Source organism: Siphateles boraxobius, unplaced genomic scaffold, assembly GCF_051911475.1.
Source record: "Siphateles boraxobius isolate OS27281-9 unplaced genomic scaffold, OSU_SipBor_1 12, whole genome shotgun sequence".
In the NCBI taxonomy this organism is placed as follows: domain Eukaryota; kingdom Metazoa; phylum Chordata; class Actinopteri; order Cypriniformes; family Leuciscidae; genus Siphateles; species Siphateles boraxobius.
In genome coordinates, this window is record NW_027508722.1 from 7,164,467 (window position 1) to 7,189,504 (window position 25,038).

Below are 25,038 nucleotides of genomic sequence, written 5' to 3' on the forward strand. Positions count from 1 at the left end.
AATAGAATCACCAATAACTAGGGCACTTTCAACAGGATTCTCAGTGGGTGTTTCACTGAGAGGGGAGACCCTGTTTAACCCTCTGGGGTCGAGAAACGCACCGGCGCGTTTTGCTCGATTTTTTTCACATAGCAGGAAAATAGATTTAAAAAAACTCTGTCATTTTTGGTCATACAGACTTAAGAAATATAAAAAAATAAACTGTTGAATGTGTACTTTTTTATGTGTCCACTAACAATCGAAATAAAACATTGTGCTTTTGTAAAATAAAGAAAATAAACAGGGTGTGCTTTCTGCCTCTCTGTCTCCGTTAACTTTTTTCTGGAGCACGTCTCTAAACTTAAACAAAGCTCGGCGAATACTATTCACCCAGGCATGAGCAATATATCTTTATAATCATTTAAGTTTGTACTTTTAAAATATCTAATTCAAAACTAAAATAAATATTATCTGTTTATGTAATCTATAAAAAAAGAGAGAGGTGTCAGCCGATCTCATTATCGTTCTCTCAGCTCATTATTCTGCTAATGTGACACGCCCACGGAGAGCGCGCGGTATTCAAACGCAAATGATCTGAAGCAACACATGCAAACGTGTCAACGCCCCTTATAAACGCGATAACACAACAAATGTAATCATCAGATCAATGTACTATTTCGTCTTGCGAGGCTGTGTGAGGAATAATCCTGGGACATTTACCTCAGAACATGTGCTGGTTTCTTTTTTCATTTCGAGGAGCGACACATCTAGCCGAGAATTGTGAGTACGTTTTTTATTCTTGTGCTTTGTTCTTATCGCGATATGGAATAGTTTCTGTAAAGGCAAAAAGACTGTTTAAATTTGAATCACGTTTCTGTGTTTGTGAATGAATTAAGGGCACAGATGGGCGCTGTTGTTTATGTTACAGATGAAATATGAAAGACAACATTTCATAGTTTTTGGATAGATTATAACGTTTTAATTCTAAAATAGACATCAAATAAGCTTTTGTTAGCCAGTTTCTGCTCATATGTAAATATATAGTATGTTCGGTCAAAAATTAAACTCATCAACTAAGATGTTATTATAGTATTTGTTCCAATGTAAGGGTACTTTAAAAAAGAATACTTTATAAGAAATTTATGGGAAAAGAAAATGTTCTTTTCAAAATGTTTCCAACTCTAACTTTGAACAAATTCTGTAGAGTGGCCCATATAGCCTATTTTAACAGGATATGTTTCCAGGCATGACTATGTACTAAAAATGTGCCTTTGACTTTCATTTATATTTGGATTATATGTATACACTGCCGTTCAAAAGTTTGGGGTCGGTACGAATTAAAATACAACAAAAAACAGTAATGTAGTGAAATATTATTACAATTTAAAATAACTGTTTTCGATTTTAATATATTTTAAAATATTATTTATTCCTGTGATCAAAGCTGAATTTTCAGCTTCATTACTCCAGTCTTCAGTCACATGATCCTTCAGAAATCATTCTAATATGAGGATTTGATGCTCAAGAAACATTTATGATTATGATCAATGTTGAAAACAGTTTTGTACCATTTTTGTAGGATTCTTTGATGAACAGAAAGGTAAAAACAACAGCATTTATTTGAAATATAATCTTTTGAAACATTATAAATGTTTTTTTTTTTACTGTCACTTTTGATTAATTTAATTCCACGTTGATGAATAAAAGTATTGATTTATTTTATTTATTTCCCCCAAAAAATAAAATAAAAATACTTACTGACCCCAAAGTTTTGAACGGTAGTGTTACAAAAGATTCTATTTCAAATAAATACTGTTCTTTTGAACTCTACCTCAGAAGTGCTGGTATTTCGAGGAGCAACAGATTCAGCTGAGCTGAGGAATACTGTAGTAAGTTTTTTTCATTCTCAAGTGAATCGCATTTCTGTGTGTGAATGAATGAACAGCAGATATGCGCTGTTTACCACAACTCGCAAAAAGACAGTATAAATTTGAATCGCGTTTCTGTGTGTGAATGAATGACCCGCTTTTAGCAAACTATATTGCTATACTGAGATGAGTAAAAATCGACTGAAATATGTTGAAATAAAATGTATTTGTATAAGCAACGTCTTAAACTGCAAATTAACATTATATTTATTTATATAAACGAAAGACCTATGTTACAGACTTATGAAAGACAACATTTCATTGACTAGTTTTGGATAGATTATATATTTTTACAGTAAAATGTTTGCCACCTCAAATAAACTTTTGTTTGCCAATGTTTGCTCATATGTTAAATAGCCTATAGTATGTTTTCTCAAAAATAAAGTAATCAAATAATATGTTATTATGTGTTTGTTCTAATGTAGCCTAGGCTATATCCAAAGTAATGAATTCTTAACTTTGAAATATGTTTGATAAAATGTATACTTTAGTTTTTACAAAGAAAGATTGCACTTGAATTGTTGTTGTAATTGTAACCTTTTTAATAAAAAAAATATATTTACAAGGTAGATGTAAACAAACGTCTCAGGTTACGTATGTAACCCTGGTTCCCTGAGAGGGAACGAGACGCTGCGTTGAGACGGGGTGGGAACGCTCTGCGTGATTGTGTCGTGAAGCACGTGTATAATAAGTCCATTGGAAGAGCGAGACGTCATAGGCGGTGACGTCATAGACCAGGAAGCTATAAAGCACACCAGAAAACAGACCGCGACAGCTTCTGAAAAAGCCTGAAGCAAGTCGATCAGGGCATGCAGGAAGTATGGCAGGAGAACGCAGCGTCTTGTTCCCTCTCAGGGAACCAGGGTTACATACGTAACCTGAGACGTTCCCTTTCAAGGGAACTCGAGCTGCGTTGAGACGCGGTGGGAACCCCATACCCACTACGCCATAAGACAAATGCCCGTTATGTAGTCCTTGCGCACACTAGAAGCAAGCAACCTAGCCCCGGGAGTGGAGAGGTGTAGGTCATAAAATCTGACAAATGTATGAGGTGAGGACCAGCCTGCCGCATTACAAATATCCTGAAGGGAAACACCCGAAATTAAAGTCTAGAGGCAGCCATACTCCTTGTAGAATGGGCCTGAACAGCCAGAGGTGAACGCTGTCCGCTTCATAAGCAAGTGAGATAGCCTCAACTACCCACTTGCTCATTATCTGTTTAGATGCAGGGCAACCTATCTTAGGTTACCCGAAGCAGACAAATAATTGTTCTGATAAACGCCACTGAGCAGCTCTGTGGAACTAAGCATCCAAAGCCCGGACAGGGCATAACAGATTTAAGATTTTCCTGATCTGGGGTATTAAAGGTGGAGGACAGAAGGCCTGGAGCACAAATGACCCGCACATTTAGTAGGGACCTAGAAATACAACCCGATCTGGGGTGAAGAAATACTATCACCAACCAGGTGCAAATCCAAGTACGTGCAGGCCTCAGCCTTATGTACCACGGAGAAGACGAAATTAAGGATCTCTCCTCAGAGATAGCCCAGCAAAGAAACATTCATTACAGAAATCAAGTACTGTACCAACAGGGCAGAAACGAGATTCAGAAGGCGTTTTCTGCACCAGGCAGAGAACAGCATATTAGTCTTCTCGTGGAGGGAGCTCTAGACTGGAGTATGGTCTCCACGACCTCGGTCGAGAAACCTGAATCTATGAGCTGGACCCCCTCAGAGGCCGAGCCCACTGTATCCACAACTCCAGAGCTCCCAGGAGCAAAGATATCGGGAAAAGCGTATAGGTGTAGCAGCAACCACACCTATTACATTACATCCAGTCCAAGCGGAGCTGGATGCGTGAGGGAGAACCACAAGGGCAATGCATTGTACAAGCGATGCGAAAGGTCGACTTGTAGTTTGACCCGAAGTTCTACCTAAGAAGCTCTACCACCTCGGGGTGAAGCCTCCATTCCCCGGGCCACAGCCCCTGCCTCAACAGGATATCTGCTCTGATATACGAGACCATCAGTGTGTTGTCCGGACCCTTCGCCGACCAACCACTCATGATTGCCCCCGACGTGTGAGGGAAACATCCGTCGATAGCATTATGCGTCGACAAGAAGCCCCCAACACTGGGCCTGGGTGAGGAACCAAGGTTCTTCCACATGACCGAGGCACGAAGGCATAACCGCGTGACCTTGATCATGCGAAAACGGATTTCCCCTCGGAGAAAACCCCTTGGTCCCGAGCCACCACTGCAGGGGTCTCATGTACAGAAGGCCAAAAGTAACTACGTTGGACGCAACTGCCATGAGCCCCAGCCAAAGACCTTTCACCGAGCGGCCACTCATGACCGCCCCCCATCCTGTGAAGGAAGCATCCGTCGATAGTGTGACGCGTCGACAAGAAGCACCCAGCACTGGGCCCTGGGCGAGGAACCAAGGTTTCTTCCACATGACCGAGGCACGAAGGCATAGCCGCGTGACCTTGATCATGCGAAAACGGATTTCCCCTCGGAGAAAACCCCTTGGTCCCGAGCCAACACTGCAGGGGTCTCATGTACAGAAGGCCAAAAGTAACTACGTTAGACGCAACTACCATGAGCCCCAACAGTCTCAGAGACTGTTTGCAGTGAGTGACTGACCTAGTTTTACATTCTTTATGGCTGTGAGAATCGCAGAAATACGTGCAGGAGACAGACGTGCTTGCATTGTTGTCGAATCCCATAATACACCTAGAAAGTGGTCTTCTGAGCTGGATGCTGAACACTCTTTTTGGTGTTGAGCCGCAACCCCAACCTCCTTATGTGGGACAGAACGACATCTCGATGTTGAACTGCCAAAAGCTCGGACTGAGCTAAAATCAACCAATCGTCGATATAATTTAATACGCGAATGCCCTGGAATCTCAGAGGAGCCAGAGCTGCATCCACGCATATTGTAAAAGGTGTGGGGTGATAACCTAGGCCGAATTGAAGAACCCAATACTGGTATGCATCGCCCCTGAAAGCAAACCTCAGGAACCTCCTGTGATGATGATGGATAGATAAGTAAGCGTCTTTTAAGTCTATTGTGACAAACCAGTCCTCGGACTGAATCTGTGACACAATCATATTTAGAGTAAGCATACTTTGAACTTAAGATTCTGAAACCTGCTGTTTAATTGACGCAGGTCTAGAGTAGGACGCAACCCCTCATCCTCTTTCGGAACAATGAAGTAATGGCAGTAAAACCCTGACTGTCTGCCGGGAGGAGGAACCCCTTCTACAGCTCCTTTTGCAGAAGTGTCAGTACTTCCTGCTCCATAACCAAAGCCTGCTCGGGGTCCACCACAGTGGGGAGGACCCCTAGAAATCTGGGCGGACAAGAACCGAATTCTGAACCCTTTTCTATAGTGTGCAGGACCCACCGAGAAATATGTGGCAGTAGTTTCCACGCTGCCAGAAATTCTACTAGGGGAACCAGTCTCTCAAGACTGGCCTCTGGATTTGGTTGAACAGTCACTACGGTTCCCTGAAGCGGCGAACCGGCAGGGAACAACCGAACTGACCGTTCTACGACCCTCCTCGGAGGATCGTATGGGGACGCTGACACCTCGGTGCCCTGAACGGCAGACCGGCAGGAAAACCGAACTGGCAGCGCTGCGACCCTCCTCAGAGAGTCGCACCCCAGAGGGCGCCGAGGAGAAACGATTTTCTCAAAACCATCCCTACCCCGGAGGGGACCACCCTTTAGAAGCCTGATAGCCTCGGCGTCAGGGCTTCCTATTGTCCAAGCTTTTTTAGAGATAAAATAGTCCTCAGATCTTGCATATCTCTAACTGGCTAGACTGCTACCGCCACCCAAGTCCCCTTCGATTGTGGAGGAGCCCAAATGGCGATGCTCGTTCTTGCACTCTGTGCTGCGAGGAGCTTAGTAGACTGAGACTGCTCCGCCCAGCAGTCTCAGGAACATTAGATTGGTGAGGAAGAAACCTCTGGAACGCCGCTGAACGGTTTATTCTTAGTTTTTTTTTTTTGAAAGCGGAGCGTCCAGAAGAACAGACATAATTTTATCTTATTTTTCTTTATTTTTAAATCAGAAAAACGTATATATATATATATATATATATATATATATATATATATATAATATATCACTCCGTGGCCACCAGCAGGAAAACAACCGAACTGGCCGTGCTGCGACCCTCCTCAGAGAGTCGCCACCCAGAGGACGCAGAGGAGAAACGATTTCTCGAAACCGTCCCTCCCCAGTATAGTTTATCTGTTTTTGCACGACGCAATTCTCGAATAGCGTCAGTGCTGACAACCTCACATTCATCCATGTCTTTATAATTTACCGTCGGTAAACGTCGGGGTTAAAAATGATGACGCCGACTCGGGAGAGAGAAAGCTAGCAAGCGTCTCTTTAACCCGAGGCACTGTCATACCAAGATACTTAATACCCATAGCATTACTATAGTTAGACGTTGGGCATTAAACACATAAAATAGAAACCGACTTATTCCACGATCTCGACACCTCAGTGTGGTGTGGAGATAGGGAAAAAACGGCAGTCCCCGACGAGGAGGCTGAGATACAGAGTTTTTCTGTTTTTAGATTTATTTCATCTAATAAACTCTTTTTATTTTCACTCTCATAATGTTCAGCGGGCCAGAAAATATTTAACTAGCAACAGCACTAGATAAACCTCCTTTTAAAGCTCCTCTTTATTCAACAGAGTTATGAGCTGACTTATTTATTCATTTATTGAAAACTCAAACATCTGCCTTTTCTTAATATCTTTATTTGTTTTGTTCTCTTTTTCTAAACAAAACACTAACGATACCAATTCCTCGGAACTGGAAATCGCCAGCACTGGATCTGGCAGGTGAAAGCTGAGATAGGGCGGGGCCCGTCCCAACCCCCGCTGTCAGATCCGTTTGCGAACCCCAAAATGCGAGTCGCTGCCGTGCATCGGCAACAGCGGGACCCGCGCGGGGACCACGAACCGAACCGTCCTCCTCGAAGAACGCCCGGCGGGAGCAGTGAGTGTAGTGCAACTTGACAGACAACAATAAATATGACAAGGACAGAATACACAGATCGCTTGCTGAAGGCAACAGAAGCTGTCGCGGTCTGTTTTCTGGTGTGCTTTATAGCTTCCTGGTCTATGACGTCACTGCCTATGACGTCTCGCTCTTCCATTGGACTGATTATACACGTGCTTCACGACGCAATCACGCAGAGCGTTCCCACCGCGTCTCAACGCAGCTCGAGTTCCCTTGAAAGGGAACTATTAAAAGGTAAATATGAGCCTTTTCTTTAAATAATTTTTATTGAGTTTTATTAGTGACAAATTTGGGGAGAGGATACATATTCCAAAACTGAAAATACAGAATGAGAATTAACTGCACAATTACTAGACATGGAAAATATTTAAAAAATGAGATGCTTCCAACTGTGAACCAATTTGGTAGAATATATATATATATATATATATATATATATATATATATATATATATATATATATATATATATATATATATACAGTATATATACACACACATATATATTGCTCTTGCGTTCTTACTTGTGGCTCAGTGGCACACCTGAATGAATGGCTCATTAAGTATGCGGGCCCCATTGTCTCCTCAGGTGTGAATCACTAAATATGCATGATGGTGTTGAAATCGTTGACGCCCCTTGCGCATATTGCCTTTCCAAACAAAAAGTGTCTTACAAAATTTAAATCAATTTATTGTTTTATGTGAATGATTAGACAGGATGATTTTCACATCATTTTGAAGAAAAAACTCTAGGCAACGACATCCATTAGTCAAAAGTCTTATTGACGCATATTTAGTATGTGTTTTGTGGCCTTATTTCAGAAACTTTAGTTATTAGTTTTTTCAATAACCATGCATAAACAATATTCCCTCAAAAATACAAACATGTACATACATGTTGCTCACATATTATGGTTTGTGTTAAATAGAGTGTAATTACACATTTGCCATTGATATGTTTATAAGCAACTGAAAAAAGCACAAATGTCAGGGCATGTCAGAAAATCTCAAGGACCCCAGAAGGTTAATGTTGTTATCAGAACGGAGAGCTGTGTTTTGTCCCGTGACTACAGTGTCTGATGGTCACTCAGTTGCCCTGCTGCACAGGCTGTACAGCTGGAACTAAACAATGTACAGAGTTCACTAAGCTAGTCACAACCAACGCAGTATCTAAAGCCCTTGCACTTTTACTATCCTCGATTAAAGGTGTGATGCGTGTCTCTAGTTTTGAAATCTTCTCTGTCAGCCTGACTGTCTCCCTTCATTTATCACATGTAAATCCTTCAATGCTGACAGAGAATGCTTTACTATACACTCACCTAAAGGATTATTAGGAACACCATACTAATACTGTGTTTGACCCCCTTTCGCCTTCAGAACTGCCTTAATTCTATGTGGCATTGATTCAACAAGGTGCTGAAAGCATTCTTTAGAAATGTTGGCCCATATTGATAGGATAGCATCTTGCAGTTGATGGAGATTTGTGGGATGCACATCCAGGGCTCAAAGCTCCCATTCCACCACATCCCAAAGATGCTCTATTGTGTTGAGATCTGGTGACTGTGGGGGCCATTTTAGTACAGTGAACTCATTGTCATGTTCAAGAACCCAATTTGAAATGATTCGAGCTTTTTGACATGGTGCATTATCCTGCTGGAAGTAGCCATCAGAGGATGGGTACATGGTGGCCATAAAGGGATGGACATGGTCAGAAACAATGCTCAGGTAGGCAGTGGCATTTAAACGATGCCCAATTGGCACTAAGGGGCCTAAAGTGTGCCAAGAAAACATCCCCCACACCATTACACCATCACCACCAGCCTGCACAGTGGTAACAAGGCATGATGGATCTATGTTCTCATTCTGTTTACGCCAAATTCTGACTCTACCATCTGAATGTCTCAACAGAAATCGAGACTCATCAGACCAGGCAACATTTTTCCAGTCTTCAACTGTCCAATTTTGGTGAGCTCTTGCAAATTGTAGCCTCTTTTTCCTATTTGTAATGGAGATGAGTGGCACCCGGTGGAGTCTTCTGCTGTTGTAGCCCATCCACCTCAAGGTTGTGCGTGTTGTGGCTTCACAAATGCTTTGCTGCATACCTCGGTTGTAACGAGTGGTTAGTTCAGTCAAAGTTGCAGACCAGCAGCAAGGCAGACAGGAGCAATCGATCAAACAGGAGCAATCAATCAAGCCAAGCCAGATCAACAGTGGGCAGCTTCATAAAGAGAAACTCTTGAACACTATCACAAAACGTTTCATCGGTATTAAGAATTATGTGTATGAAAACTTTTGAATGGGTTTTCTTTAATAAATTCCGCCCACTGTTTTGTCTGTAAACATTTGCCATGTGAAACAGTCTTTTCAATTCAATTAAATACACATTTATTTGTATAGTGCTATTCACGATACATATCGTTTCAAAGCAGCATTACAGAAAATGCATGCGTCTACAGTACAATTTAGAGTGATCTGTTATCAGAGGTGACTGTGTCTAAGTATTTCAGCAATGTGCATATACAAATCACACAGTTAGCCAACAATGTATTGATTTAAGGCAGAAACAATGAGCTCATTGAAGTAATTATTATGAGTAGTGAACATAATGATTACAATATATGGAAAATTTAGCATTGGAGCATGTTGATTCAGAGTTTGCGTTATCTGTTGTCCTCGCAGGAGTTTTCCAGGGAACCCTGAAAAACTCCTGTGAGGACAACAGATCACATGCAATTTTTACCATCCCATTTATTTTGCTAAAATTATTATAATTTTACAGATACTGCATGGTGGATATACATATATGACCTTTAAATTCTTAATACAATAAATAGTTGAAATCCATGTTCAATCTTTTATACACACCCAAAGAATCTCAAGTGCGTAGCAACCTCAAATTGTAAAAGTGAAATTTTTTAAAAGTGAAACAGAAAAAATCTTTATCAGATGAAATGTTTCTGTCATACATATTTCATACACTATCAGTTTTGATGAGGTTAAGACTGTGATTGGTTGTCTCTGGAGCAGCACATGTTTTTGTCCTCGTTTGGATAAGAGCAAAATCATTCAACGCTTTTGATGCCAGGTGCATGCATACCAATCGCATTTGCACATTTTATTACCATATTCTTATGTTTGGCTCAATTGCTTCTGCTGTAATTGATTTGCATCAGATTCAATATGCATCACGTGGTCTAAGAACGAAAGTAAAGCTTGTCACAAACAGTAATGTAAAGCAGAATTCCTTACAGCGGAGCAGCTCTGATGCTCCGTCTCGTGGGTCGTGTAGTTTGCTTGGTAACATGTATATGAAAGAAAGCTATAGTGAGCTTTAGAAGGTCTTTATTAAAATAATCCATAAATACCTCCTCTATAGCGTGTAAACAGCAGGACTTGTTCTTCTCTGGCCCGCGGGAGTTAAAAAGATTGGCCCAGTGCCTAGCAACCAATGACTGCCTTAACAGCTTCACATGTGTGAGTTCTTCCCATCACCGCTGGAGCAGGTCCTTTGTGTAAAATTGTCCGAGAAGTGTTGAACATCTGACACAGGTCTTTCAAACACACATCTCACTTGTAGTGCTGCTTTGTTTACTTGTCACCGTCTCTTGTGAAAGTCTTCATTTTTAACTATGAATGGAGTAGATGATGTTCTTCAATCATTCCCCCCCCCCCCCCCCCCAGAGTTTGTTCTAAACCTCTAACACTGTGTTAAAATTCTGTGGTTGATTCTGCCTGAACCACTGAGACTTTGTTTTGTTATGGTTGTTTCAGTTATGGTTATGTATGCTTTAGATTGCTGCTTTTTGTAAACCTTATTTCTTTTAGTAAATTTAAGGCAAGACACCTCAGGCAAAAACATGTTTTTTTTTTTTCTTGCACTGGTTAGTTTTGAGATTTTGGCCTATATTTGGCTTTTCATAACGTGTTGTTTCAGACTAGTGGAAAGAAAACATTAAAATACACTTTTAAGTGCATGTTTTATTGCACTTATATATATTTGCATCTGTAGATTTCAATAACAATACATATATTTAAAGTCAGAAATATCCACTTTAGCAGCACTTACATACACCAAATCAATTCATTTGGCATTTGCCTGATTTGCTTTTTTTTTTTTTTTGTCAATGAAAAGACACATATTAAATCCCCTGTGCAAAAACCTTTAACCCTGTCATGTCAACAAAATAAAACAAGACTTTTAAACCTATAGCTTTCTCCAGTGTTGAGATTTCTCTTTTGGGAATTGATTAAATAATGCCTCATTTGCATATTTAAACATAACATTCTAGAAAACTTGTAATACAAAAAATGTTTGCAGTTCTTAAATGGACACAAAAGAAGATATTTTGAATAATGTTGGTAACCAGACAGCTGGCAGTAGTCATTTACTTACATATTATTATTATTTTCTACTATGGAAGTTAATGGCTACCGTCAATTGTTTGATTACCAACATTCTTTAAAATATATTATTTTGTGTTCAGCAGAAGATAACTTGAGAGGGAGTAAGTGATGAAATGCATTTTTAATTTTTGGGTGAACTAACCCTTTAAAGTAACCAATCAACAACGAATGTAAGTTGATACCCTTCTGGAGTATGTTGCCATAATATTTAAGTTTGACTGTATCCTCATGTCAGTGTTATATTTCCATAATTATGATTAGTCTTTGCATTTCTTGGACAGTGTATAGCTGTCTTTACACTTCACGGTGACATACAGTGATTCTCATGCACAGACGGCAGAAAGAAAGACTGAAGACTAATTTAATATGCAGAGAAATAAAACCTACTAACTAACACTAGTTGTGTTGGAAATAAAGGCTTAAAAACAGGCTGCAAAACTTGCATCATTCGAGTCAGGCTTTATACCCCCTCCCCCATCCAACAGCCTTTAATGAAGGCAGGTTTTAAAATGTTATTTAATTTGATTTAGCATTTTTATGAGACGAGCCCTTCTCTCAATCACATTTAACTGTTTATTGTTACATTAGCGGTCCTGCTTACAGTCTGGGTTTTGGACTACAGTTAATAAATGTGAGCGATTTCCATAAAATATTCAAAGAAGCCCATTATTGCTACAGCGGCTCATCTCTGCTGCTAAACTTCAATCAGTTTTGCATTTGAAACGCATTAAATGCCTGGGTGAAATGCTATCATCTGCACAGCAATATTTTTATAGCCGCTATTGGGGAAAGCGTGAACTTATATGAGGTGCATTAATTCTGCTGTTTAATTATTTAGAGTATATTGATTTCACACAATGTTTGGATTTATTGCTCATTAAGTATTTAAAACACTCTTGTAATTTTCTTGTTTACTAGAGAATACAATGGTATGACTGTAAATCTTGCAAATATAATTACACCGAGCCATTGAAAGCTAATGGTCATTTTAAAATCGACTCTATAATTAATTAATGAGATATTTTAATAAGAGTGGGACATAGGCCTATTTCTGTTCATGCTTGTTGGAGTTCTGAGGCTAAATCTACCATATCTGAGTACCATTTTAACCATCTGTAATGTTGATCATATTGGTCACTGTTGATTTCACCAATAAAATATAAAAATAAAATAAAAAAATTTCTTAAATTAATATTGCAGTATTTTATATAACTAGGCCTATATATGAATTTCTTTATTTCATTTGTGGCCATTTGCTAATTGTATTGATACAGTTAAAAATATTAAAACTTTTAAAAAAGATGAAAAATGGCTTTCATGCCTTAAATTTTTCACAGAAGCATCAATTTAGGAGGTAACTTTTAAAATAAGGTGTCATTTGTTAACATTAGTTAATGTGTTAACTAAAATTAACTAACGATGAGCAATACATTTGTTACAGTATTTATTCATCATTGTTAACATTAGTTAATCAAATTATAACTGTTAATTGTTTGTTCATGTTGGTTCACAGTGCATTAACAAATGTTAACAAATACAACTTTTGATTTTATCAGTAAATGTTGATATTTACATTAACTAAGATTAATAAATGCTGTTGAAGAATTGTTCTTTCTTAGTTAGTTCAACTTAACTAATGCAGTTAACTAATGTTAATAAATGAAACCTTATTGTAAAGTGTTACCAGTTAGGATTTAGATACATGATCAGATGTCCAAAGTAGTTGTAACTATTGACCTGCAGCAATTCCTTTGTAGTTTTAATCCTGACCAATGGATGGCGCTGCTGTTTTATCTGTTATGTTTGTGTTTGTGCAGATGATGGAGAGGACAGAAGTGCAGAGAATGACAAGTCTTCACTAGTCAAGCAGGTGAGATGCTCTAACCTCATCATGATCTCTAATACTTACTAGACTGCCATAAACCCAATCTGCACATATATGGTTGATTTCATAACAGAGTTACTCAGAAAGCTTTTCAGCCTTTGCAAGAATATATATATATATATATATATATATATATATATATATATATATATATATATATATATATATATATATATATATATATATATATATATATATATCACATACATACATACATACATACATACATACATACATACACACACGTTGTGTATCCATGTTTTATGGGGGCATTCCATAGACACAATGATTTTTATACTGTACAAAATGTATACTGTATTCTGTACCCTTACACTAACCCAACTCCTAAACCTACTCATCACACAAAACGTTCTGCATTTTACATTTTCAAAAAACATCACTTCATATGATTTATAAGCTGTTTTCCTCATAAGGACCAAAAAATTTCCTCACAAGGAAAAAGATTTTGGATATTGCCATCTTTGTGAGGACATTTTGTCCCCATAATGTAGGGGATTACCAGGCCATACACACTAATGTATAATGTTGTTTAATTAAGGAGGCAGCAGAGGCCAGTCCAGAAATAGACGACTCATCCAAAACAGAGAGTGAACCAGCCCAAAACACAGAAATAGAGGACTCTTACCAAACACAGAGTGAACCAGCCCAAAACACAGAAATAGACGACTCTTACCAAACACAGAGTGAACCAGCCCAAAACACAGAAGAATCACTATGTGACAGAGAAGAAGCGACGAAAGAAGAGGATGAAAAAAAAGAAAAAGAAGAGAAAGAAGAGGATGAAAAAAAAGAAAAAGAAGAGAAAGAAGATGATGAAAAAAAAGACAATGAAAAGAAAGAAGAGGATGAAAATAAAGATAAGGAAGGGGAAGAAGAGAAAGAAGAGGATGAAAAAAAAGAAAATGAAGAGGAAGAAGAGGATGGAGAGATAAAGGATAACGGACTGAAATCAGAACCAGAGGCAAATAAAACCAGTGAAGAGAAGAAGGACGGAGAGGCTGATAGAGAGGATGAAGAAGAGAAACAAGTGAAAGGAGCAGAAGAGGAAAACCAGGAGAAAACAGAGAATCCAGATCCCAGTGAAGAAGGGTTGGCAAACACTGAACGATAGGGCGAGAAAACTTAAAGTAGTAGTTCACAGAGAACTGATCAATCTGTTATCATCTACTCACCCTCATACCGTTCCAAACCTGACTTTTATCCAGAATATAAAAGGAGATTTTTTTGTAAAAAAATAATAATAATACACAAATTATATTTGTATAATATATATATATACATATATACATATATATATATATATATATATATATATATATATATATATATATATATATATATATATGTGTGTGTGTGTGTGTGTGTGTACACAATAAGAGATATAATAAAATAATAATTGCTTAAATATCTCCTCATTCACATTGTTGGAAAAGTGAGATCAGCATATTCTTCAAAATATCTTCATTTTTATGTTCTAAAAAAACAGGAAGTCATACAGGTTTGAATTGGCTGGTGAGTGAGTAAATGATGATAGAATGATAATTGTGAAGTATTCATTTTAGAGTAATGATTAATGCTTTGATTACTACTAATTTATTCATATTATATTATTAATATTGTATTGAGATTACAATAATGTGAATTGATTTAATAACAGCTAACTTAAAAAATATATATTCTCCATATAACATCATTCCTCTGCTAATACAGTATCTGCTATGCTAGGTGTAATGTTTGCTAAATATATTTATTTTAGACATTTGTTTTGTAAAACAAAGCTAAATATATAGATTTATGTTTCATGCCTCATATTTCAGCATCTCCTCCATTGTTTATGACATATGATGTCAAGTTATTTGTCGTCATTATGATTATTATACTATCATTCTAACCGGTTTAACTAAGTTGATTAACATCAGTCCTGAATTATAAGCTATATGCATACTAAAATACATATCTAAATACAGTTGACTACTTTTACAAATCTGTCTGGATATCCCATTCATTAAGTGTGTCTTCTGTCATCAAAGAGTTTGTACTGGTTTGGTGTGTGGGTGTGTTTATGGTCAGTTAATTAAACTGATGGTTAATGGCTGAAACAAGTTACTAGATTTTGTCCATGGGGAATTGATTGGATGGTTGTGGTTTGCTATTGGTCGATCTCATGTGATTGACAGGTTGCCCCGCCCTAACGCCAGTAATCACATCATCAGAGAAGAGAAGAGATGTCACTGCAAGAGGGAGGGAAAGTTTTTGAAGTATTTTCATTTAAAATGAGAAAACTTCCAAACCCACATTATTATTATTATGGGGCTAACATTGGGGCTACATACAAGAACGGAAAGTGAATATCTCGTGTACCATAAAAGTCGTTCATACATCATACACATATTCCAAGTCTTCTGAACTGAAGTCATTTAATGCTTTAAAATGAACTGACTGAAATTTATTTTAATTTGAGTCTGTTCCTCACACAAAGCTCACTCGTATGATTTCAGCAGTCATATCGACTAACAGCAAGAACAATCTCCAAAATTTGTTTCACTATAGAAAAAAAAAAAAAAAAAATTTTAATTAGGTGAACTTTTCCTCTAATTTTACCTAAATAGACCCCTTGTGAATATTCATATTATGTTATATATGCTATATATTTTTTAATTATATTATTATTTTTAACTGGGTTATAAACCAGTGTAATTAGAAAGGTGTCTGCAGTCTAAAAAAGATGAAGGGCACCCTATAATAGACATTTCCATCAGTGTTAAACTAACTGCTTTGGTGGATTATATTGACTTGATTGTTATTATTTAGCCTTGGTCAACAAACATCACAACATGCCATACCTTCCACAAACACACACATACAGCTGACAAGAATTCTTGTAGACGGTGCTGCATTTATGCTGCTTAGGTGAACAGTGTGAGTGAGTCATCTCTTCATCTGAGAGACAGCAGCAGATCTTTAGCATGACTCACAGAAATAAACATCTATTTCTAGCCCACTGACTCACTCACACACCAGAAAACAGCGAGACATCACTCACTATAACATTTTTCATACTATGGAAGCTTGTTTCCACCACGCAATAAAACTAATAATAATAATTGTGACTTTTTATCTCACAATTGCGGGGTATGAACTCAAAATTGCGACTTTATATCTCACAATCCATGACTGTAATGTAAAGAATGTAAAAATACGTTATGTCGCATTTTGTTTAGTTTACTTAAAGGGTTAGTTCACCCAAAAATGAAAATTATGTCATTAATGACTCACCCTCATGTCGTTCCAAGCCCGTAAGACCTCCGTTCATCTTCGGAACACAGTTTAAGATATTTTAGATTCAATCCGAGAGTTTTCTGTCCCAAAAAATTGAAAATCTATGTACGGTATACTGTCCTTGTCCAGAAAGGAAATAAAGACATCATAATCCACGTGACCTCAGGGGGTTAGTTAGAATTTTTTGAAGCATCGAAAATACATTTTGTTCCAAAAATAACAAAAACGACGACTTTATTCAGCATTGTATTCTCTTCCGGTTCTGTTGTCAATCCTTAGACATGTTTGCAAAGATTGTTTTGTTTACAGCGTGCGTCTCCCTCAGACTGTAAACGAAGCTCGGGCGCACCAGATAACACATCAGCTCATTTTACATCAGCGGACTCATGAACGTGGATTGACAACAGAACCGGAAGAGAATACAATGCTGAATAAAGTCGTCGTTTTTGTTATTTTTGGAACAAAATGTATTTTCGATGCTTCAAAAAATTCTAACTAACCCCCTGAGGTCACGTGGACTACTTTGATGATGTCTTTATTGCCTTTCTGGACAAGGACAGTATACCGTACATAGATTTTCAATGGAGGGACAGAAAACTCTCGGACTAAATCTAAAATATCTTAAACTGTGTTCCGAAGATGAACGGAGGTCTTACGGGCTTGGAACAACATGAGGGTGAGTCATTGAACTAACCCTTTAAATCTTTGAAATCTCGAGGGAGTGCTGCTCAAGCCTGCACTTTTGGCCTCTAGAGTCTGACTAGATAAGTGCCCTTTTGCAATATTTTAGTTGTTTAAAATTGGCCCGTGGCATAATTTCTCAATCAATTCTCGGCGTGTGTCCAACAACTTGTTCATAATAATTCTGCAAGACTGCACCTCCAACTCTTCAACTTCCCTTGTCACAGCCACCACAGCGCTCTGAAGAGCAGGCCATCAGCATTCAAGCCTCCCGGAACTGCCTTCACTGACAGCCAGTGATCGTGTTTGCCCTAAACTTCACCACTGTTTCTCACCACTGTGAAATTAAACCACTATACAATATATAAACAATACGTTGATTATATGAATGGACCATTTTTAGCCACAACAATGTCAATTTTTTTCTCTATTTGGCAAACAAAAATAGTTTCAAAGCAAAAAAGTTGCAACTCTCAGCAACACAAAGCGATGTTTCCTTATTCAATGACTCGCCGTTTTTGAACGAATAGGGTGAGTCAAAAAACTTAGGCAGCTGACTTGTTGCCTCGCTGCCCTATGACTTTGCAGGCAGCGTTTTCGCGTGAAGGTACCTCACGAAACTGAAAAACTTTTGAGGCAGTGTAATGGTTTAATGATCTACAGCAAAATAGAGCAAGCTTTGGTGAAAACTAAGTGAATATTTAAGTCTACAATAGTAATTTCTCGCTAGAAATGACATAAGTGGTTTATCAAAAAAGTACATTTACAAACAAACTGACCACCAGCTGCAACTTTCAGATGACATCTTTATTTTTCCAGCTCAACTTCCACAGAAAGCACAGTATTGTGCTTCAGAAGGTATTTCAGAAGGTATTTCAGGAGACAGGAAGTGAAACGTCTCAGGTTACGACTGTAACCTATGTTCCCTGAGAACAGGGAACGAGACAATACGTCAACGACGCTATGGGGAACGCCTCAGGCGTGACAGGTGTCTGAAATCACTATCAAATCACGTCAATCATATTGACCGGCGACAGCCCGTGAATCATTAGCGTGAATGACTAACGTGCGACCTGGAAGTATAAAGGGGCGCCTTGCAAACATGACAAATCACCTTATCGTCTGAAGGGACTGTACGGTAGGCAAGCCCCGCGGCATGGCAGGGAGACGTATTGTCTCGTTCCCTGTTCTCAGGGAACATAGGTTACAGTCGTAACCTGAGACGTTCCCTTTCGAAGGGAACTCAACAATACGTCAACGACGCTATGGGGAACGATATACCAACGCCGCCATGCTAAGGGGAGTGCATGCCAAGTGGCAGTGACAACTGTCAGAACCAGCAACTTCAAATGAAACGCTAGAACCACTCACCCTCAGGTCACACTGGGCTGTCAGTGACAGCATTCCCTACGGTCATAGCCCAAGCTACAGCCTCACAGAAAAACCTTCATAAACATGGTTAAATGAAAGGTCTACCTGGGCCGGCTCCGGGCCTGGAACCTCAGCTTCCAATTAGAAGGGGTCCCTTCTAGGGAATGTGGCTAGGGAACCCAAGGGAACCCCAGCCAGTCACTATTCAGGGGAACGTACTCACCCCGAAATGCCACCAGGACGGCCTGACCTGGCGCCAGTACATAGACACTTAGTCTGGCCAAATCCTGTCTGTCTGAAGACAGAGCCTCTGGACAAATGCCTTAAGTAAGGCATCCAACCCGAGGGACTGCGAAGCTGGCAGTGAACCACTCGGCCCGGATCTCAGAGACGGGATATCCCGGAGAGTATGACTCAGCATAGTGCTTTCCGACCCTTGCTAGCGAGGGGAGTTTCTCTACTCGATCCACGGATCAACCCAGTGTCTGTGTTTCAAAACACTGAGGAGGCCTGTGAAGGCCTAAGGGCTGATCTAACTGGGAGGCCTCACGAGAGGCCTACGACCGTCTGACCAGACTCAGGAAGCCGCATGCTCAAAGAGACCCTCGTGAGGGGAGCACAAGGTCTGCCTGGTAGGCAAACCAGGCTGTAGGCAGAAAAGGTTCCGGGAGGGAACCTTTAGCAGAGAATGAACACTTTAGCGAGCCAGGGCGCAAGCTCGCCTTCAGCAGCTGCCTATTAAGGCTAGCTGAAACTGATAGCAAGAGACCACTAGCTTCATAAACCCAGCACCACTAGGGAGCGTTACAGGGAGGCCCGGAGAGGCCTACTACCTGATCCTTTAGGGAGGCACGTGAGGCCTACTACCTGATAACCACAGTACGTGGGAACTCACCTTCAGGGAGGCCCGGATCCTCCTTCAGGGAGGCCCGGTGAGGCCTGCTACCTTACAACCACAGTATGTGGGGAGCTCACCTTCAGGGAGGCCTGGTGAGGCCTACTACCTGGTCACCACTATCTGTGGGAACTCACCTTCAGGGAGGCCTGGTGAGGCCTACTACCTGACCGTTCTCATTCAAGGAGGTCCGGAGGAGCCTACTACCTGATAATCACAGCATGTGGGAACTCACCTTCAGGGAGGCCTGGTGAGGCCTACTACCTGACAGCCAAAATATTTGGGAGCCCACATCCAGGGAGGCCCAGAGCGGCCTACTACCTGACAGCCACAATATCTGGGAGCTCACGTTCAGGGAGGCCCAGAGAGGCCTACTACCTGATAGCCAACGTAAGTGGGAATTCACCTTCGGGGCGGCCGGGTGAGGCCTACTACCTGATAACCATCTTAAGTGGGAATTCACCTTCAGGGAGGCCTGAGTGGCCTGATAACCACTGGTAGCTTTGAGCCCTGAGTCCGGGTGAAAGTATAAGGTGGCCTGCTAAGGCCAGCCAGCTGGGGACTCGCCTATCAGGGAGGCCTGGTCGGGCCTACTAGCTAATAGCAAGTCATATTCTGCCATAAAGTACACTGTTGGAAACCATACTACACAGCATAATTCACTAATGGGCTTCCAGTAGCGCTATAAGGTATGTCCCACAATGTTGGGACTCACCTCCGAGGAGGCCTGTTTAAGGCCTACTACCCATCAGTGATTTAACTGCCCGAACCACCAAGGCCAACCACGTAAAGTGAGCTGGCCTACAGTGCCCTCTGGGGGGCTGTCCAATCAAGGAGGCCTGCTGAGGCCTACTACCTAATGGCGCAGCCTTCGTTGGCAGAAAAACTGTTTACACAGCGCCTACAGCATCCTGGTGCCTAATCACATTGCCCATGGCAGTGTACTCCGCAAGAAAGCTAGCACCCTTAAAACAAGGGGAGTACAACATACGCCACTCTGCCTCAACGGAGGCCCCAGTTAGTCAGGGGCCTACCATCTATGCATGGGCGTCAGCTCAGGGCAATGCTCTGGCTTCAGGGGAGCGTACTTCGACCAAAGAAGAAGTGAAGCTTACTTCATACTCGACCCGAGCCATAGTGGTGCGAGGTGGGATAAAACAGAACTGGGAGTGAATTGCTCAGACCTACCCTGTATCACAGGGGAATACTCACACCTCACCCTGAGGTTACCAGGGTGCGGGCCTGCCAGCGGCTCTAGGGGTGACAGAAATGTATCTGTGCCCAACCTAGGGGAGTGGGGCTTGAATGAAAGCCAACCACCTACAACCTAGCGCTCGAGCAGTAGCTCAGCGAGGTGAGTGAAGCCTAAACTGGCGGCCTAAATCCGTAGGCCAGTTCTGCATGGCAGAGTCGGGCAGGAAACCCAGTCTTCTTCGTGAAGCGAAAGACGGCCTAACCCTGCTCAATAAAGACATATATACCACGGAGGCCTGTTTGAGGCCTACCATGTCCTTACAAACCATCCTCAGCACCACGCTGCATTACTCTAGGCACCCCAGAATGCAGAGAAGGGGGCGGGCCTTGGCCTAACGACTCCCACGGGAGGAGGCTGTTTATACAGGGATGCTAGAAACCAACATTCACACAGTGAAGGGTCAGAGGAAGAAATGCTAAAATTTTTAGCAGAGCGCCTCTATTATCCCTGGCACAGCCTAGGCCAGCTACAGAGGCGGCCCTGGTGAGGGCCAGCCTGCAAGCATAGATCAATCTGAGGGCTCGGAGGAGCCACAGCCTTACTAAAGAATATAGTCTGTATTATTCCATACAAAGGGCTGCAGAATCGCTCAGCCTAATGAAACCCAAACAGAGCTCAAGGGGCGAAATACTCAGGAAGAAGTCAACGGACCCGTGGGCCGGACATAAGATCTATCTGAAGCTCTAGCGTCAGTCAACACTCTAAGTAAAAAATTCTAAGAGAGAGACCAACTACTCTACCCTGAGGTGGCTAACAGCCCGAAGGCTAACATAGTTATCGTTCTGGCCACCTAACGGGGAACTTCAGGGCCCTAATGATCCAGGAAACTTCTCTTACCTTATTACCTTGACATGACCCCATAGCTCTATACAGGGAACGAGGTCTGTAGAGAGATACATCTCGGAATTTTAATTCACAAAAAATTACTCTTAAAAGACCAGTCAGCTCACCTGCGGCGTGCGGAGTGAAGACTCGCCAGATAGTTCTTTATGACCCTGGGGTCCACCACTTTACATGCCTGAAAGAGGGGTTTCTACTAGCCAAGCCTAGGCGGGCCATTGGAACATCGTTCTTATCATAGGCCCAGCCCCAGGCCTGATGTAATGAACGTCTGGGGAGTCAGAAGAGAGGAGAGGGCTGGATTTCTTTTTAATGAAGCCCTCCGGGGAGATTATCCATCAGCGACACTGTGTGCGCTTGTGCTGGATAACCTCCCTCAGATCCCTCTTCTTGCGGGAGTCACGCCTCTTCTGCGCCCTGTTCCTCCACGGAGGGGGCGCACGAGAGGCGACACTGGCTCTCTGGCCCTGTCTACGGTCCTCGGACCGTGAAGGGCCAGGCCCTCCCGCCTGCCTGGGTGTGGAACCGGATCTCAGCGGTATGCAGGATCCTGCAGCAGGTCGGCCTGATATGCCTGCAGCACCGCCATAGTGTGCAGGGAAGCACCAGCCTGAACCGCTGTCGTGTATGCTCTGCCATTCAAACGTGCTGTTGACTTTAGCGGTTTGGATGGCAGGGTTGGAGCTCTCAGTGTCGACGCCTGCCCAGACACGAGATAGTTCGCAAACGACTCGTCAAATGGGCGGCATCGACACATACCCATGCTCTGCGATCCCCTCAACATCAGCGAAATTAACCCGCTGATGTCGGTGAATACGGGCAGAGTATGGGCTCTTCCATGCCCTCTCGATCTCCGTGTGAAGATCAGGAAGGAATGGAAGGCTCACCTGAGCTGGTGTGTATGGCAGGGGAGAAACCGATCGCCAAGCCTACCGTGAGAGGTCTCTCCTCTAGCGCGTCGCCATGGCAGCTACAGCCTGTTGGCGGCGCGCTCCACAACATCCACCAGGTCTGCACACACGGGGCAGGGTGGCTGAGAGGGTTCAGGATCTACCTGATTATAAACCTCCTCCGCCATCTCCTGCTCGTCCTGAAGAGCAGCAACTGCAGGAAACCATTGGTGCCTGCAGTTCGCCCTCGTCAGCCGTCGAATCATTTGAGAGGTTTACAGGACTCTCAAGATGATCGATGAGCTCTATCTGGAAGCCCATGATGCAAGTCGCCGCTCTGCCTCGGCACGAGCGGGACCACGCGGACCAGACGTTGAACCCCCTTCACTCGAGAAGAGGGCCAGACGAGAGCGGAGCGTTTTAAGAGAAAAACGCTCACAGTTCACACAGAGGATTCCCTCGAGAACCTCTCGTGCGCGCTCTTCTCCCAGGCAGGAAAAAACACACTCTTGTGCTGTACATTTCATTTTCTTACCGTTTCATTGAGTAGCGTTTTCAAACAGACAGTCCCTGAAGACGATGAGATGATTTGTCATGTTTGCAAGGCGCCCCTTTATACTTCCAGGTCGCACGTTAATCATTCACGCTAATGATTCACGGGCTGTCGCCGGTCAATATGATTGACGTGATTTGATAGTGATTTCAGACACCTGTCACCCCTGAGATGTTCCCCATAGCGTCGTTGACGTATTGTTGAGTTCCCTTCGAAAGGGAACTAACATTGCATCCAGACGTTCCTTGATGCATTCCCAGCTTGGAATCCGTCCTCCGAAGGCAGTATTTATCAGTTTTCAGATGCAGCCAGTGAATCATTAGGCTTGTTTGAGATGAGCAAAATCTGCACAGAACCAATCACATGTGATCACCGAAAGACGTATACTGGTTAGAAAAGTGGGCTGTGTTCGAAAACTGAAAATGCCTCCCTCGCAGGCAGGATACGGAGGTAGGAAGGTAACAAGACAAGTCCGAATCCAATGATCGTGCCACATCCTGTCTCCTGAGATACTTTCATCTGATTGATTTTTGAAGGCAGCATAAATGAATCCTTAATGACATTTCTAGTGTGTAGTTAGTATTGTAGTAATTAATTATTTTATTTGTTGTCACCAAAGCTCTCTGCTTTTTGTAATCGATCATTAAATTGTTACGCTGCCTCAGAAGTCTGTCTAAAATCAGTTTTCTGAGGTATCTTCATGCACAAATACTGCCTGCTTAGTCATTGCCTGTCAGGGTAGCAAGAAAACAAGTCAGCTGCTTAGGTTTTCGGATGCAGCCGTGGTCTGACTTGCTCTAAAGTCATGCTGACGTAGGCTATATCAAATAACTTGCGCCGGCGAGGCGGCCGTGCCGGATTGCGCAGTTGCTCTCCCTGACTGAACTGATCAAAAGCACAACAGGAAACAAACTTTCTGAGATCAAAGCTTAAAGGCACAATATGTAATACTTTGTTAAAATATCCAAAAACCACTAGCACAGTGTTATAGTGATATAGTTTTTGACTTGCCTACTTACATTATCCCAAATGTTTCTAACAATGTTTAAATCTAGAAAAATAAGCTATGTTAACCACTGTAACATCCCTCCCCATGTCACCTGTCAGTGACATCATATCCGTGTTTCCCTCGATTTCTGGTTTTACTTTTGTAGAAACCATGAAAAGACCACAGACATTTAATATGTTGTTTTATTAAAAAGGTGAGCAACTGTTTGGATACCTCATCGACAGAAAAATAATCATTGTTATATGTATAGCTCAACACGTTTAGTCTGTTTGAATCTCTCGTTTTCTTGATTTACTGTGAGTAACATTTTTGTACCATGCATCGGAGACATCACTATTCTGTCAAGTGGCTAACATAGCATAACCAAAAAGAGCTTTATAGTTACAGTAATACAACATTTTCTCCATCAAACAATATACTTTTAAAATGAATTGCACCGTTTAGCAACACAATTATTAAAGGGATAGTTCACCCAAAAATTAAAATTCTGTCATAGTTTACTCACCCTTAAGCTGTTCCAAATATGCATGAATTTCTTTATTCTGGTGAACACAAAAGAAGATATTTTGAAGAATGTCGGTAACCAAACAGTTGATGGACCCCACTGACTTCCATTGACTGCTTGGTTACCGGCATTCTTCAAAATATTTTTTGTGCTCAGCAGAAGAAATTCATACAGGTTAGGAACATCTTGAGGGTGAGTAAATTATACAGGTTTTTCTCATAACCAATGAGATTTGTTTTCGTGTTTCAAGCAGGTTTGGTTGAGCTTCTGTTTATGTTCGCTGATCAATGTTTATATGTGGATAAAAGCCTAAATTTAATTTAACTGAATTTAACTGTTCATAAAGCAATCGAGTCTCTTCAGAAAATGTTGACTAAACCGCTCAATTGATATGGATTAGTTTTACGATCTCTTTATGAACTTTTTGAAGCGTCAGGCTGGTAGTTGCGTAGCGAAGAGTACAGAACTGGCTCAGATTTTATTAAAAATATCTTCC

General features: G+C 41.3%; 1 protein-coding gene across 1 annotated transcript in view; it reads left to right on the forward strand.

Moving 5' to 3' along the window:
* The window catches only part of LOC143713321 (doublecortin domain-containing protein 2-like), a 51,389-nt gene extending 36,893 nt beyond the window's left edge, over window positions 1–14,496 (forward strand). Inside the window, exons 8-9 of the mRNA XM_077204842.1 lie at window positions 13,176–13,228; window positions 13,803–14,496. Of these exons, the coding sequence (XP_077060957.1) occupies window positions 13,176–13,228; window positions 13,803–14,375 (626 nt within the window). The 3' untranslated portion in view covers window positions 14,376–14,496. The remainder of the gene's footprint in view (window positions 1–13,175; window positions 13,229–13,802) is intronic.
* Window positions 14,497–25,038: the final 10,542 nt, after the last annotated feature.